Genomic DNA, 17684 nt, shown 5'->3' on the forward strand with positions numbered 1-17684 from the left:
TTACAGTTCGCGCGTACTTATATCTAACTTATTAATCAAATGTTACTACCACAAAGAAACGTTCGTGTACGAGCGTTAAATTACAAATAAGCGTTACACGTTGATCTCTTGTGATTTTTTGAAGAATCGTGTGTGTTTAGAGTTTACAATAAGTTTTTGCTATTAAATGATAAAGTTACTTCAGTAATATATTACATATGCATTTGAATTTTTTACTTTCACGTATAGTTTTTATTTATCGACCTACAATAACATATCTACTAAAGTGAAAGAAATAAAGTAGCATTTTCTTATAAAAAAGTTATCATACGTCACATTTATTGATCTATAAAAAAATGTGAATTAATTTTCAATAGAATGTCAATTAAAAACATCAAATGGTATTCTCTACGAGAATGTAGTTATATAAGTCAAATTAGGTAGTATTAGAGAAGGACATGATTGTAGATATTTTATTATATGCCACATAAATTATAGGATGAGAGGCATTCGACATGTGAGTTTCAGTATACAACCCACCATCATAATATGTTTATTCCTCTCTTGTTGTTGAGAATTTCTATCGTCAATCATAAGGTTTAAAATTTGATAATATGTGTGCATCTAATTAAAAATTTATTATTATAGAATAAGAAAGTTGGTAGACTATTTTATTATAAAAAAATTATATTTAAATTTAAAATCTAGCCCCATTTATTCTCAATCGGCTGGGCTGAAAATATATTAATTTTTACGACTACTGCAATATTATAAGGAAATATTTAGAACAGTATGATAATATTTAAATATTTATTTCTTTATCTATTAACAAGTTAATAATGATATAGTTAAAAAAAAATATTTATTCACTTATAATGTTAAGAACTAAGTTGACCAATATAGATTACGATAAATATTAAATTTTATTTATTAAAATAATTATAATTAATTAAAAATTTAATATAATAATTTTTTTACTAAAAAATAATATGTATTCAGTAAATATGTAATAAAATTAAATTATTATTTTTATAATTAAATAAACTTAAAATTTTAAATTTTAAATTAAGTACTATCTACGGTATAATAACTTAAATAATATATTGTTCATTATAGACTTTCAAAATTTACAACTTACGAATGTTTATATATTTTTTTATTTTACAATATATTTATTTGTAAATTATTTTAATTTAATTTATGATCTCATATAACTTTATAACTAGATATAATATTAAATTTAGGATCATTATGAATTAAAAAAAGAAAATCATAATTTGATCTTAAAAAATTATTTAAAAAAAAAAAAACTAAACAATACCTTATTTTGACCTTTAAAAAAAAAACAAACGGAAAGGAAATTAGATTGTCTACGCAAGTGCGTTTCGATAACGACGATTGCTGACTCATCAGTTACATCCAGTTAGGCCCGATTAACAGATAATCACGCTGTATCCAATAAATGGGTAAAATCGGCTGGTTTTAAGTTATGATCAAGTGCAACCGGTTGTAGCAGATCGAGGATGGCATTGTGGTCAACGAACGAATTTAAACAAATAGAAACGCGACACGTGTTTTTGATAGGCGTCATTATCAAATGATTACTCTGTGGCTCCCTCCACGGTAATTACAGAACAGACTATTATCTTTATATTAATTCGCAGTTCACCTCTTCATCTTCAACTCCTCTCACTTCTCACCACCTTCTTCTCTCAAAAAACTGTAGAACTCCGGAACACGCACTCTGTCTCTATCTCTCTAGAAATCAAAGCGAGTAAACGATGCAGAGGCTTTTTGCAGTGAGGTCTATATTGAGTTCTGTCATTACTAGGCAAAGGCGGTTTGCTTCTCTCTCCAGTTCTCTTCTCTTCGACGATACGCAGTTACAGGTTTCGTTTCAGTTTTACACGAATTGCATAGCTGTTTTATGCATGTTAGATTGGAGTTATGGAGCTTATCTCAATCAGCTCGTTAATAGGATTTGATTGTTGAGTAAATATTTGTCCGTTCTTGTTGCTTTCTTGTCCTTACAAAAGCCGTGTACAAATTTGCTTCGTCTAGTTGACTGCTATTTATTTTAATTTATGAAAATAGACAAGAGAAGTTAGTTTGGATTTTTGTTAAGCATTATAGAGGAGATAAAATTGGTTTTGAATTCGTGTTTATATTATTGGATTTAGAAGTACAGATAAAGTTTTGATAATGTTCTGACAACTGAAGGAATATTTTTGTAATTTTTTTTTGAGTCGGGGATGGAGGATAGTACTCTAACTCTAAGCGCTGTGCTATGATGCTCTTGGCAACTTTTGTAAATTTAACATTCCATTTGACAGGTAATAGTAAGTATGATATCAAAAAGATTATTACGTGGTAAAAATCAACTCCTAATGTGACTCTGGCTAAATAAAGCTGTGTTTTGCAGTTATAGCTATAATGAGTTAGGTAGAATAAGATATTAGATTTTTGGAAAAAAATGTAGCCGCATTTTGGTTTCCTGAAAAAAGCTTACTCAATTACATAGGAATTATTATTGCTGGCCAACTACTGACTCCATAATGCACTGACGTTTACTCGGTGATTGCAGTTTAAAGAAAGCGTTTCTCAATTTGCACAAGAACACATCGCCCCTCTTGCATCAAAAATAGACCAGACAAATTCTTTTCCCAAGGTTTGTGTAAGATGGTGATCGTCAATCCGTCTCATCCCCAAGTGCCTATTTTCCCTTTAAAAGATTGATGTATTATGCCATGTTAGGTGATGCTTCACCCTTGCTCCAGGATGTTAACTTATGGAAGCTCATGGGAGATTTTAATCTTCATGGAATAACTGCACCAGGTAAAGTTGTTATGATAACACAGGATTTGTATTTGACTTTCTGTGTAGTGCATCCATAACTCATTTTTGCACTCATCTTGCTAAATATATGCTTGAGTTTGAACTGATTTCTGTTAGTTGTTCACACAAGATCGAGAAGCATTTTTCTCAAATAGTCTCTTTCTCTCCTCCAGGCTTTTAATTTTTCATCTTAATAGTTATTGCTAGTAACTTTGTGTTAGATCAAGTGGTTTTTGAAACTGAACTATACACTATTAGTAAAGTAACTATACACTGAGATTTCGTGTTTTCTAAGTAGCAAAGTAGCTCTTGCAATTGTTTAGATGGATTCTAAGAAGGTAAAATTTGATTCTCTTATAGAGGAATATGGAGGACTTGGTCTTGGTTACTTGTATCACTGTATAACATTGGAAGAAATTAGCCGGGCTTCAGGATCCGTTGGACTATCCTACGGTGCCCATTCTAACCTGTGCATCAATCAGTTGGTAAATATGACAACTAAGTCTCAGAGGTTATTAGTTTGTTACTAGGTTAACTAAGAGCTAATGGCAGCTTTGCAATTTTATAGGTGAGAAATGCGAATCCTGCTCAAAAAGAGAAGTACTTACCAAAGGTTCTAATTTTCATCATTAAGTTAATTTACTAATTTTTTTTACTGTAAGATGCATTCTGGATCCTAGCTGCGCCCTTTTATGAGAATTCGGTTATGCTTAAAAAGATGAAAATGCAGTAACAACTGCAGTTCTTCACCGGCTTTGATAACATTTTTTATATTGCTTTATAACCAAAATGCAGATTCTACATTAATTCTTAAGGTTGAAATATGCTTATTTGGTGGCTTTTCTCCTGTACCCACTACTGCTTTCTCTTTTATTCAACTCAAAACACTTTCTTGTTCTTTTATGCTTAGAAGAAGAAGGCAGATTTTTTTTTTCTTTTGAAAATAGAAACTCAATAAGTATTCTGAAGCCTCTACCTTTGAGGTTGATTTGGACACTTTGATTCCCTCTCCACTCCCCCCCCCTTCCCCCTTTCCTCCCTTTCATGTTTTTTTTTTCCAATATGATTTCTTTTTGGCTAACCAATTATCTCTTGTTGAGAAGCTTATTAGTGGAGAGCATGTTGGAGCCCTTGCAATGAGTGAACCCAATGGTAAGTTCCAAGAAATTCTTCTTATCTTATGTTTTATATATATATATATATGTATATATATATATATGTATATATATATATATAGAGAGAGAGAGAGATAGAAAGCTAATGGCTATTTCTGTCTTTTTTTTTTTTCAATGTAGTCTGATTTATATCTAAATATTCTCTTCAGCTGGTTCTGATGTTTGTAGCATGAAATGCAAAGCTGAGCGTGTTGATGGGGGTTATGTTCTAAATGGGAACAAGATGTGGTGCACCAATGGTCCAGTTGCTCAGACATTGGTATTTCACCATGCAAGATCAATTAGCTTAAGAAATTTCAATGCTATGTTTGAAAGTAATTCTCGTTATGTTTTTTTATGGAAAATTGTGCTACCAAGATGCATTTAGATTCACTTTATTTGAAAATCGTTATAGCTACAATGTTAGTGATATTTATCTGATTTATTAATTATATTTCTTCTATAGAAATTTCCTTCATCCCTTTACTGATTTACGGAATTGGATCAGGTTGTTTATGCAAAGACTGACACCACGGCTGGCTCTAAAGGAATTACATCATTTATCATCGAGAAGGGAATGCCTGGGTAATTGAGCTTACTTCATGTACTGTTCAGAATAGCAAGTGTAACTTTTTGCTGAACGAGTATAAAAAATTTAGTCTGGCAACTTCTTCATTTATGTTATGGCTACTGCACTTAGGAGTTGGTCATTTTGCGCTTGTACTTTAGTATGCAGGTTCATTTTCATGAGCATTCACCAGCCATTGCTATCCAACAGAAACTGTGAATTGATTGTAAAGTTACTTGAAACGTTGGATTATATCCTTCACATAGACAGATCAACTGCTATGAGTTGGAAAGGCTGGTCGCAGGGCTACTTGAATTCAATTCTCATTTAGTAAAGAGGTTGATTACAGTTCATGGCAAGGACTTGTTTGATGTTGTTTGAAGCAGAAATCATTCTTTGAAATGAAGACATCTCATTCTGATAAAAATGAATGGAAGATTTTTCATAAGAAAAATCTTCCATGTCTAGAACTAAAAGCATTACAAGGGAAAAATGAGTTTTTACAAATGCTTGTAATTTTAAGAACTAGGAAGGATGGACAAAGCTAAAAGTGAGATTCAAAAAGAAAATGCAAATATGTGTTTTAACTGACTTGGTATCACTTGATTAAAAAGCTAATCATGACTCTGCAGATTTAGCACTGCTCAGAAATTGGACAAACTTGGTATGCGAGGAAGTGACACGTATGTCTACAGTGCTTTAGACTGAAATTATTTATTTAGAATCAATCCCCTCTCTTCCTTGCTTATGCGCTACTAATACTGATGATGCTCTGAGCAGATGCGAGCTTGTCTTTGAGAATTGTTTTGTTCCGGAAGAAAATGTTCTTGGCAAGGAAGGAAAAGGTTCTGCAGTGCTGTAAGCTTATTTTTTGTCAATATAGTCCAGATTTTGTGCCAGTTAGTTCCACTAGTCTGCTGTACAAACTGCAGTTATATCTAAGGAACTGATTTTTAAAATCCTAAAGTAGGTGCTGAAAGATTTTCAAAATGCAAAGCAACAAAAATTTGAGATCCTGATTGGAAATCCCATACAGAAAACCCATCCTTTATTTGAATAATATCTGAAGCATAGGAACTTGCACAGTGTTTCATAAATATATTTTGGTGATAGATGATATGGCGTTTTGAAGCACTGGAAACCTTCCAGTTTACCACTTATGCTGTTAAGGATTGTTCTGCACTTGAAACATTATATTTTTACATCTGAAGTTAGTGATCTTACTGCACATTTTAAATGTTGGTAATACTTGAAATTACAGCCTATTTACTGCGCGTCTAAAATGTCAGTAATACTTGAAATTGCAGCCTATACCAAACTCCTTTTTGTTATTAAAAAAAAAAAAGAGAGAGAGAGAGAGAATTACTTTGGCATTTAACTGCATGGAAACATGTAAACAGAATAACTTTGTTGGTGCCTCTTCCAAAGGGAAGGTGTAAGTGCTGCTGATGATTTTACGTACCAGCAATGAACCAAAGTTTTTTCTGCTATTGTCATGTCTCTGTTACTCCCAGTGTTTTCTTAAGTTTGCTTCAATTGAACTGTCAAGGAAAAGACGACTCTAATAATATTATATTAACATAACATGTTAATTAATAAGTGCCCTTTCTTTTGTTATGTTAATTAATAAGTGCCCTTTCTTTCAGGGGTTTATGTCATGATGTCAGGGCTAGATTTGGAGAGGCTTGTTTTATCAGCTGGTCCACTTGGTATCATGCAAGCCTGTCTTGATGTTGTACTTCCTTACATTCGGCAACGAGAGCAATTTGGTCGTCCAATTGGAGAATTCCAATTTATACAGGTTTATGTTTATTATTTTAGTGGCATAATCTATGTTCCTGATGTTTTGTGGCTGATGCTTATGTCGCAAGTGTGGCCCTCATGCAGTTAACTTTATTATCTGTAATTACAGGGTAAAGTTGCTGATATGTATACTTCGTTACAATCTTCAAGGTATAGGGGCCAATTGCATAATGCATTTTTTTCTTTCAAAACTTAATTTCCAGATGGCAGTGCTTGAAGATTATTATTGTTTCAGGTCATACGTCTACTCTGTTGCAAGGGACTGTGACAGCGGAAAAGTTGATCCTAAGGTACTAGTAGACCTTTTTCCTCTTATATTCTGAACTTACCACTTAGCTTAGTTATGAGTTCACCATTCTGAATGTATTATACAGTTAAATATCTTACTAATGCTCAATTTGTGTTGGAAAGTTTCATATATCCTATTTCTGGCTATTAGAGATTCATCTTTGGGTCCCATATTTATTTGTCTTGTCACTGGTATGCTTGTGCAAAACCTTCCCTTCCAGTTATCTTGCACAACCTCATGTAATACCAATGGCATCTAAGAAACTCCTTTGGAGATTTCATTTTGCTGAACACTGTATCATGGAATTCAATGTGCATTATTAATTTATTTTGCGTCTTTATGAGTTCAACAACCTTGATTAAAAGTGAGTATACGCTAAAAGAGCAGGTCCATTTTGTCCGCGTGGCCAGTTCTTCTCTTGGTCAAGTACTACGGTCACAAGAAACTAGGCTTGCACTCTGGCAACAGCCTTCAGAAGAAATAGGAAAAAAAGTTTCTCTTCTCCCATGAATTTATACTTTGAAGCTACCTTGCCGCATGCTTTAACTTAATTAATTATCTGAAAAGGAAAATCTGATTAAGCTGAGAGACAGCCTTTGACGACAAATACTCTTTATCCCATCAAATTGCAGTTTTCTGCGACTCTTGTTGGGCGTATATTTCTGGAACAAACAAATATCTTTATTGCCATATCACCATCCTTCTTAATTATTAATGGTTGAATTGTTTATGGAAGAGAGTAAAAAAAAATACAGATCATATTTGATTACTAACTCAGGCTCATGACCTTCTGCGTATGTTTCAGGATTGTGCTGGAGTTATTCTCTGTGCAGCTGAAAGGGCCACCCAAGTTGCTCTGCAGGTAAAACAACTATGCAATCCTTCTTTTAGGATAGAGTGAGTCAAGCATATGAAGAAGGCCTATATCAACTCAACAAGGACTAAAAATAGGTTATTGACGTTATTTTTCTTGAAAGCCATAATCAAAGAATTTTTAAGGCCATGTTTGGAGCAAATCAAGAATTTTTATGCAATTCATTTGGAAATTAACATTTAGGTTAACTATGAGCCGTGAAAATTATATTAGAAGATGATTAAAAACTTAGATTATGTATTGATGGAATTTTGGATGCACTGCAGTTTTATTTGGAATTCATAATAAGCTCAATTTTCATCATCTTAGATTAGACTTTTGAATACTCCTAATTAAACTACGTACTAAACTCTAGGAAATAACATAGTCTGAGATGTCATTATTCTTGTTGAATTAGTGGGGGGACAAAAGGTTCTCATACAAGCGATTAATTTCAAAAACACTAATCATATTGGAGAAGCACTAATTCTCACAACAAAAGAATCGGGGAGCTGCATCTTAATGTGATATAGCTTTTTTAACATATACTCCAATCATTTGGTTGGTGGAATTTTGCAGGCTATACAATGTTTAGGCGGCAACGGTTATGTAAATGAATACACAACAGGACGTCTTCTTCGAGATGCCAAACTCTACGAAATTGGGGCCGGAACGAGTGAAATCAGGCGAATGATCATTGGCAGGGAACTCTTCAAGGAGCAGTGAGAGAGATTTGAATTTAAAGTTGGCTGGGGGTGAAGCAGCATCTTCATCTGCATAATTATTCTTACGACAATTCTGAAAATTGAAAAAAAATGTAATAAGCCCCATTCTCCTAATAAATTTATATACTGTTAAAAGTTTACTAATTGCAGAGGAAACGTATCATCTTATCTATCAGCTACGGTCTGGTTGAGTTGGATCAATGCCACGCCCCTTTTACCTGGCCGTGGACGGGGAAGTCTACGATATATACTCCATGACAAAAGAAGAATTTATGAGATTTATATCTTCCCGCAGGGTGCGGCAGGTAATTATGTCAGCTTCCTTGACACTAATTACTAAAATCCTAGTTTGCTTTGATTAAATTTCTCAATAGCACAGTAAATATAAAAGAAACTATTTTTTGAAAGAAACCACAAAGATAAAAGCACTACACAGAGGTAAAATAAGATTAGTCTCACACAAATGTTGTTGTTCTACACAACAATTAATACAAACACTAGATTAGTTTTTTTGGAGGAGCAAAGAGAAAACAAAGAAACAAACATAGTCTTAAACAAACTACCTTCCATCATGCTCTAACGTCAACTGACAAACTAAACAGACCAAAGACGGGGCATCTAGATTCACACAAGTAATAGGTTGTACACGCAGATCTGCAAACATACTGCCCAGGAAAGAAACCATTATTTTTAGTAGTTTCAAACCCTAATTACGGTTGGGGAAGAGTCTGGCTGACCCACTGAGGAAGATTTTGATGCTTCCATTATGACCGGTGCTTGCTCCAGACAACTCTGCGTGTCATCATTGATCACGCCCAGAGTCATCTTCTCCACTTCTTCTTTGGTGTATATGTGGATCTTGGACACCACATCACAGAATTCACTGCCACCAAAAGATAAAAGAAATGAAAAAAACTTGGCACCCAATGATTGTTAAGAAGATCGTAATCGAGAAATCACGGATGGGTTTTTTTTTTTGGGGGGGGTAAAAAGAAAGAAAATTTGTAGAGGGAAGTTAAATTTCCTAGAATAGCAAACAGCATATTCTTGAATTTCTTGGTAGGATTTGTTAGCAGAGAAAGTTAGGGTTTATCAGAAGCTCAGCTTTACTGCCTTACACCCAAGAATCTCTCCTCTTTGCAATTTGGGCTTACTATTTCTAAAAGATTATTTTCAACAATGCAATTTCACTTCCTGGTTTTGACTGGTTTCGAAACAAGAAAATTTCTGTTCAAAAACAAAATATACCTATGTGAAACTATTAGGTGCTCCTTAAAACCTGTAAATGCTATTGATCCACATAAGATTTTTATCAGGTCATTTAAAATTTGTTATTTCAGAGAAAATTAAAATAAAATGAATTACATTTATGAAGTGTTCCAAATCGGTTGTCTTCTAAAGCAACTAATAATTTTCCATTTTCATGATGATAAGTCGGCTCGCGACGAAAAGTGATTAAAATTAAGGACGGACAAGAAGGTTCCTTTCTTTTTTTAACACATATACTGGCACAGAGATGTTAAGGTGTATTTTATAACATTAATGATGAACAAACAGTATACTAATTCTAGTAAAAAGATGCTTACTGCCATGGATCATCGCCAACGACCATCACATCGTTTTCACTGTCAGTGTACAAAACCCTCCATCCTTTATCAGGATCTCGTAAAAGCCCTTCCATGCTAAACAGGCGCTCAAGTTCATTCAACAGTTCATCATACCCGTTTAATCTTGAGAGATCGATAGCCCTTCGAACCAAGCTACCTTGCTTGCTAACCTTCATATGACTTGCATAATATTAGCAGCAGAAATCAGAAAGAGGAATGTTATCCAACCTTGACACTAGGATAGAGTAAGAGTACCTTTGTACAACTCCTTTTGCCAGAGCTTTGAGGGTTCGAAGTTGCTGTTTCTCCAGTTAGGGAGAATCCGAAAAGTTTACATCCAGTCCCATTAAAGCCTTCTTCCTTTTGACATCCGATATTTGTCTTGAAAGAAGATGCAGTAGGGATATTTTCCGGTGGCTTATGCTCTTTCAGAAGACTTGGGTTTCTAATTCCATCCCCAATTATCCGATTCTGAATTGAAGATGTTGCAAATGTAACACTCTCTCTTGGGAAGTTAGTTGCATAAGGTCGGATCATAGGATCTTGGCCGGCTCTATATATGCCACCATAAGGAAAGTATATATTTCGAGGGCCTTCTGAAGCTAGTGGATAGAGACTGGGTTTGGTTGCTTGATAGATATTGAAAGAGTTGAAATTGAGATTTGACTTTCCCCATGAACCAATATTGTAGTCGGCATTTTGTCTCAGAGACCTAAATGGACAAATTTCTTGACCTTGCAAGACCCCAGGAAACCTATTGGATTCTGCAAAGCTTGCGTAAGTTTGGGGCTGAGCCCTCATAAATTCACTGATTTTAGAATTTTCTGTTCTGGTTGACGCAAGACTTTGATGTGCATTGGATTGCAGATCAAAATCCAGCGAGCGGTTCACAGTATCACATCCGTACAAGGGTGATACGAAACCTACATTTTCTTGACCTTGCAAGACCTTAGAGGGTCTCACAGACTCCTCAAAGTCCAAAAAACCACCTCCTCCTGCTGCAAGGAAAAATTATTAAGTGTGGAGAAAGATATGGAAACAGTATCTGTTAGTTAAGCAAAGAGATATGTACCGGTTACAGGATTGTCAGGTGGAGTTGCCTGCATTCCTGTACGCAGTTTCTTCAGCCTTGGAGAAGATTGAATACTCAAGGGTTGAAGAGAAACAGAAGGATCAATTTCCCATGGTGAAACTCGTTCATGGTGATCACTCACCATGTCTTCATCCCATCTAACCTGTTAGTCGTGTACAAGAATGCATTTGAATTCAATATATATTTTCATGATGCGTAGTGAATGTGTAACTCGGATGCCTTAATGGATGAATTAGAATGTAAACCCACGTCCATTTATTTATGTTGTTTTGCATGATGTATCCCACATTGACACGAAAAAGGATTTGGTTAATGTATTTGGCACGAGGAGCAATGAAATTCAAAAACAAATAATCCGCTACTAATTTACGATTTAAAAGAGTTATATCTTTAGTTGGTATATCAAAATAGTAACTAACAAAGCTCACCATCAAACACCTCCATTTCGAGTTAGGCCATCTATGTGGATCCAAGTCACCAATTCCAATCACTACGCCACTGCATCTGCAAGAAAAAAAGGAAACTGATTATATTTCCCAGAAGAAAGCTATAACGATTTCAAGCATGCAGCATATCTATGAAGCAAAGACCTTCTTTCAGGCGAATCTTCCATCTCAAATTTCATTCTGAATCTTGTCCCAATACATATTGGACTGGTGATGCTTTTGATATACTTTTGGTAGGGTATAACAAATTCCGCATGACTAGCCCTGCATATAAACATGCCAAACAGTTTTTAGTTTCTGACATGAAATAAATACCAATAAGCACAGTGAAAGATTCCTGTGTACAGCAATGCTGCAAGTGAAAAGTAAATGTACATTGGTGGATATGCGGAAAGCTATTGGATCAAATACAAGAAAAGTTTTTTTCTTCAGTTTTCGTCAAATTATACGTACTGTTTTCCTAACGACTAATTATCACTCGAGAAGTCTTTCCTAAGCTAAGAAATTCAAACCTAGGCACTTTTCTGTGATGTACATTGCTTTCTGTTCAAGAACAAGTTTAATTCAGTTTTTCCATAAGTTGTACATATTAGAACTAGAACTTGAGAATGTGTATTAAACATTTATAACCTCCAGTTTGTTTTCATAGTGAATTGACATTCCATTTCTCCCATGAAGGCCTCACGGACCAAATCATATATATATATATATATGTGTGTGTGTGTATATATATTGATCTTTAGAACCAGATACTGTAAACGACATTGAGGAAGACTAAAGGTACACTATATAAAGCTAATCTTATTGGTTTCAGTCGATATGCTCTCCAAGCACTTGAACCTGCTTAGATTATATCTAGCCAGCCAGAAGCCACATGACAAGCAATGACACAGAATACATGTAGAGTAAAGGAAAAAAAGAGACTGAAATTTATTGAAAATTTGATTATCAATTGTTTTGTCGTTATGAAAAATCATGAATACATATTGTATGGTCCCGGATCCAAGCACCACTAGTCCAACAACTTTTCAAACTCAAATCATTAATTTTCAAAAACCTAACTTCTTGATAGCATGTGACTTGAGCTCTTATATGGAGCTCAACAATCATGTATGTTTCTAATGTGAGACCAGGATATCACAATCTCCACCACTCAAATTCTTAATATTTTCATTAAAATCACACATCACACAATCACAAATCACAATTCAAAATCCTATAAGGTCCAAAATTGTATCTGTTGGAGTGACCAAGCTGCCATGTGCTATAATACCATTTGTAATACCTCAGGTCCAAACACCACTAGACCAACAACTTTTCGACAAAAACTAATAGTTCTTAAAAGTTTAAGCTCAAACTATTAAAAGTGTGTAATTTGAACTCTTAATATAAAGTTCAATAATGACGTATCTTCCCTATGTGCTATTAAGGTATTACACATATATTTCAGATATACCAACAATGTAATACTTATGAAATCCTTTTTTAAAAGAAAAAAAATTATATATGAAAAAAAAAATGAACTAAACTTATTCTTCATGGAGTCTAGGGTCATCGGAATGGTTTTCTAAACCAACTCTTTGTAATCTATTTATTAAAAAAATAGAATAAGAAAATTACTTCATCTCTTCATGATAGTATAAGTTATGGTTTCTAAAGCCTAGGTTGTAGCCTGTTCATACTCTTATTTGATGCTTATACATCATCCCTTCCAAATTATCAAAAATACATCTTTATCTCAATCCCCTGAAATGTTTATGTAATGCAACTTTTACAATTTGCCATTATGACCAAGGCTCCAAGATATATTTTGCGATACCATTATACTACACCAGATAAAAATATAATTGAGAAACTCATATAAGAGTTCAAGTGACTCAATATTAATTTGTAATGTGTCAAAGACTATGCGAGGTCGAAAACCTCAAGTTGTTACTTGTGATCAACTTGAATTTATCAATCATATTTCTATCTTAAGTGGAATAAGAGTATCATACATGATAATCACATTCCTTCTTTTCACCATAATAGAAAATCAGTGTGGAACCTTTAACCAGGACTTAACTAGCACCTCAATAATGTAAAATTCTCAATAGAGAAAAGAAAAGGGAGGGGGAGATATCTATGTTAAGGTTATATGTTTTCCTGAATAGATGAATAGAAGAATTCCGTAAAGACTCATTCATTATGTTTGCTATTGCACGCAGCATTCCTCTATAATAGTATTAAGGATATGCTAGAAACCCGAAAAGGGGAGTGCCAACCCTGAGATGAAAAGTGAATAGATGATCAATCAATTTGAAATTATAATCTTCATAGAGCTATAATAAGAAAGAAAACTTGTAAATACCAAGTCAAGCTGAAAAGGTTAAATTCCGGTGGTTTATCTACAAGGCTTTGAGTAAAATCACTGATTTTTTCTGCCCTTGATAGAAATTCAGGATGAAATACTTGGAACTCTATGCAACAGGACAGCAGCCAAAAAAGCTGGTTCTTGTATTTATGTTATAATTAAATGAGGGCTAGCAAAAATGTAAATCGATCAACCAGATGACGTCCCATGTTCAAAGAAAGAAGCTAATTTACGTCCCATGTAAACTATTTGTTGTGCAAAGATGATAGAAACAAACGAGTAAGAAGAGAGAAAATAGAAAAATTAGTCATATAGTTTGACCGATTGCGTGTCTGAACAATGTGATCTATGTCTAGAAGAAATGGGGCACCAAATGCCCTATTTAGTGAACTGGGATTCAAAAGAAAAATCCTCTCTCAGAATCAATTATAGTCTTCAATACATCCAATCTCACATATTTGCCTGAATACAGAGAACGCGCTATTTATACGCAGTAAAAGAGAAAAATATAGCAAAGATTTACTATGATTGGCAACCTGAGGAAATCAAGAGACAACCTAACACTATTTAGGGGCTACTATATTCAGTTGTAGTACAATATGATTTAGCCAAGGGTGAATCACGTACTTGTTGGTACCATCCAGGTACCGAGCATTTTTATAGTCACAAAATGAAACGATATGATGCCATGCAATGGAATTGAAGAGTAAAAAATATCTCCAAATTTATTTGTGTAAATATGTATATATACATATATATTTCCTTTAAACGTGCAGGTTGGAATCATTTACCGAGGACTGTAGAAAACATGAAACATGCTCTTGGTGGATACTGCATTAGCCACGAGAGAAAGAATACTGGGATAAGAATTCTGCTTTGCAATAATTGCATCAGGAAGTCCATTTCTTGGTCGAGCAGCTCTTCTAATTCCCAACCTTAGCTCTCCATCTTCGCCCCTATAAACATCCGCAAAATGCACTTTAAGACTTAACTAAATAGCAATAACAATTTTGGTCGTCCTCTTGTCAATCAGATAACACTCTGATATTGTTCTTCGTTAGTTCTTTTCATGCATTGGGAATTCAGAAATTTGAATAGGCATGGAGTAGAGCCAGAGAGCTTCCATTTTTTTTGTTTTAAAAAAATCAAGTTTAATGTTGAATGCACGAAAAATAGGTCAATTTCTTTTGATGGACCAGAATAGCTTTCTGAATTCTGAACAAAGCGTTTTCAGTTTTAGTACTCGAACACTTCTAAATAATGAGTTTCCTTGTACTGATTGTTTACATACTCTTTTTGGAAAATTACTAATTTTAACCAGGAATTATACCCTTTGGCTATAGTGGAGGACAAAATAGAACCATTCTCATTTGACATCTATGAATACATACCTCAAAAAGAGCACAGCATCGCCGGAAGCAAGATTCTTTTGACTTACAAAAATACTCCATCCAGTAGTGAGCAGGTGCCTCCTTGGTTGACCTGCAATGTTATAAAGTATCCAATTACATAATTATCCTTCAATTTGAAGTACAAGAAGAATTTCTTTCCACACCATTTACCTCTATATATATGCCTAAATCTCCACTCTACTCCATGAAGGTCCTTGGCCACAAGCTCTTGAGAGGGTCTCTGCTGCTTATAGTCCTGCAATCCAGGAAAACAACCATGTTGCCAACAAGCTGCAGGTAGCTTTTCTTCTCAAAAGAAACAGTGAAATTAGCTTTTTTTCAATCCTTAATCAAAGGAAAAAGAAAATAAAATCATACCAGAGGAGGGAAACAGTCTTCAGCAGCTCTACGAGGGACAGAGAATCCACCATGAGTGCTAGTATCAGAAGCTGTTAGTGTTTTGCAGAACATGTGAGGGGTTGATTTTGTAAGTGACCCTCCTCTTCCTTCTTCTTCCAGTCCCAATTCTGCAGCCTCTTTGCCCTCTGAATTCAGCCCTACAAACTATACAACCCCACTCCCCCGACATTTACAATTTTCATATCATCATCAATAGAAACTTCTAAAGCATGAGCCTTTTGAATTTAAGTTGAAAATTGAGAAAAAGAAAACCCAATGAGAAAATGGTACCTCTGGTTGAGGAAGCAAAGTAACCTGCGTGTATACCTCATCGTTCTCCTTATTGGCCTGTTTTCGCAGAGATTATGATTGTACCCAAAATTCAAAAACAAGCCTAGAAAAGAGAAAGATCAATGTAAGGAGAAAAGAAAGGAATACGAGTACTTACAAGGAGTTGGACATTAACAACCCTGCAAAAGATTTGGGGATTGAGATCAAAGGTGGGCATTTCCATGGTGGAGAAAGGAGATGCAGAGGCAGCAGCAGCAGCCTGTTCTAAATGGCCTTGAGGGACGTAAACAACCACATTCCCTTTCTTGGGCAGCGAAGTAAGAGGACCAGCGCAGGCATGCCAAAGCTCCAAGTAAATTGAAGAAGGTGAAGAAGAACCAGGAGCTGAAGATGAATTGGAAGAGGAAGAAGAAGATGATGAAGAAGTCAAACAGCAGCTAACACACCCACTGGCCTTGTGACAGTCCCCATTACAAGGAACATTTGTATTACTCTTCTCCACCACCTCTGTCGCTGCATAGTTCAGATCAATTTCCATGAACACACCTTCCCCCCCCACCCCCTATGTGGGTTCTTGCAGACAATAAAATTTTTTATTCAACCCAACATGATAACCAAAACCCACGAAACAAAAACTCCCATAAAACAGGAAATTTTCTCTTTGGGGAAAAAGGAAAGGAATTCAAACTAGAAACACCCAGAAAACTAAAAACTGAGAAGAATAGCGAAATGGGGTCAAATCATGGCTAACAAAGTTCAAATTTTTAGCGAGTACCCACAACCCAGAAAGCAAAACAGGAGAAGGGTGGAATAAGATGAGTAGAAACAAGAAGAAAAGTCATGGTTGGAGATGATGATGATGATGATGAGGATACCAAGCCAAAATGCTAAAAGATAGAGATAGGGAGAGAGAAAGAGAGGGAGGGTTAGAGATAGAGAATCAAATAATAACAAGAGTTTCAAAGTATGATTCCTCCTCCATTTGCAGGTACTGAGGAAAGGGAGCAGAAGAAGCAGCAGACATGGACAATTGCAGATAGGAAGGCACAGAAACAAAAGGCAATAAAAGCCAATGGCGGTGGTGGCTTTTTGGACTCACGACTGTGCTGAATATGGAAGAGAGAGAAAGAAAGAAGGGGAGAGGGAGAGAGAGAGAGAGAGAGAGAGTGTTGGGTGGAGGGGACAAGGTACGACAGTACAGAACCCACATCCCCCACCCCTCCTCTCCCTCTTCATTTCCTTTCTTTTGCCTTGCCTTTATCCCCTCTCTTTTATTTTAACTTTTCAAAAAATACAACATGTTATTATAATAAAAATACGTATTTGCAAATTTAAATATATTATTCTTACTTTAAATCACCATTATTTTTCCAAATACAACGTGTTATCTTTGAATTGTTATGTTCCATTCATACCACACCCTCGTATATTTAAAATATTATATATATATTTTCATTATCTAGCTAGTTAGTTAGTTAATTAATTAATCTTAAATTACAGACGCATCATTTGCACACACAGATTCGAATTTAAATAATTACAAGAGAAAACACCATAATTACTTGGTGATACTCCTGAGCTTTCTTTCTCCTTTTCTTTTGTTGGTAATTCCTATTTCCAATTCAGGATTTGTTTGCCTGGTGTCTCTTTTCTTGGGACCTACCACGAAGACAAAGAGGGGTTTACATTCAATTCAACAAAAACAAAACTCTCTCTCTCTCTCTCTCTCTCTTTCTACGCACAAATTTTTCTCCTCCTTTTTTTCTTTTTCCCCCCTCCCCCCCTCCTCCTCCTCCTCCTCCTCCTCAACCAAACAAACAGGTCGCCTCAATGACTACGAAGACCAAAACAGACCCACTAAAATTTTCAGGGTCGTTCTGGTACTCCAATTATTTAAC

The 17684-nt window shown here is 35.0% G+C and overlaps 2 protein-coding genes across 10 annotated transcripts; one reads left to right on the forward strand and one right to left on the reverse strand.

Annotated features, from left to right (window-relative positions):
* The first annotated feature begins 1599 nt into the window (after nucleotides 1-1599).
* On the forward strand, nucleotides 1600-17142 carry IVD (isovaleryl-CoA-dehydrogenase). 8 transcript variants are annotated; one of them, XR_015817387.1, is made up of 17 exons: nucleotides 1600-1868; nucleotides 2564-2647; nucleotides 2757-2814; nucleotides 3175-3299; nucleotides 3383-3427; nucleotides 3918-3966; nucleotides 4139-4248; nucleotides 4477-4553; nucleotides 5169-5219; nucleotides 5317-5381; nucleotides 6183-6337; nucleotides 6449-6489; nucleotides 6575-6629; nucleotides 7434-7490; nucleotides 8061-8298; nucleotides 8383-8511; nucleotides 16775-17142. XR_015817387.1 is itself a non-coding variant. In XM_022034074.2 (15 exons), exons 1-15 carry the CDS (start codon nucleotides 1761-1763, stop codon nucleotides 8205-8207), a joined length of 1227 nt encoding a protein of 408 aa, XP_021889766.1. In that variant the 5' UTR covers nucleotides 1600-1760; the 3' UTR covers nucleotides 8208-8381. The 8 variants fall into 8 exon arrangements, 1 of the variants encoding a protein (XP_021889766.1); XR_015817386.1 differs by lacking the exon at nucleotides 16775-17142 and adding an exon at nucleotides 15856-16484; XR_015817392.1 differs by lacking the exon at nucleotides 16775-17142 and adding an exon at nucleotides 15856-16484 and having other exon boundaries at nucleotides 1645-1861; nucleotides 2734-2814.
* ARF4 (auxin response factor 4) lies at nucleotides 8627-16324 on the reverse strand. Of its 2 annotated transcripts, none has more exons than XM_022034073.2 (12): nucleotides 15944-16324; nucleotides 15787-15843; nucleotides 15475-15660; nucleotides 15268-15352; nucleotides 15097-15187; nucleotides 14497-14661; nucleotides 11497-11616; nucleotides 11335-11410; nucleotides 10886-11048; nucleotides 10069-10808; nucleotides 9793-9983; nucleotides 8627-9089 (listed from the first exon to the last, which is right to left on the reverse strand). In XM_022034073.2, the coding sequence occupies exons 1-12, from the start codon at nucleotides 16322-16324 to the stop codon at nucleotides 8906-8908; spliced, it is 2439 nt and encodes an 812-aa protein (XP_021889765.1). In that variant the 3' UTR covers nucleotides 8627-8905. The 2 variants fall into 2 exon arrangements, with proteins under 2 accessions (XP_021889765.1, XP_021889763.1); XM_022034071.2 differs by having other exon boundaries at nucleotides 10069-10811.
* Nucleotides 17143-17684: the final 542 nt, after the last annotated feature.

The sequence above is a fragment of the Carica papaya genome, chromosome 2 (assembly GCF_054855325.1).
Source record: "Carica papaya isolate Zhongbai chromosome 2, ASM5485532v1, whole genome shotgun sequence".
Taxonomy (NCBI): domain Eukaryota; kingdom Viridiplantae; phylum Streptophyta; class Magnoliopsida; order Brassicales; family Caricaceae; genus Carica; species Carica papaya.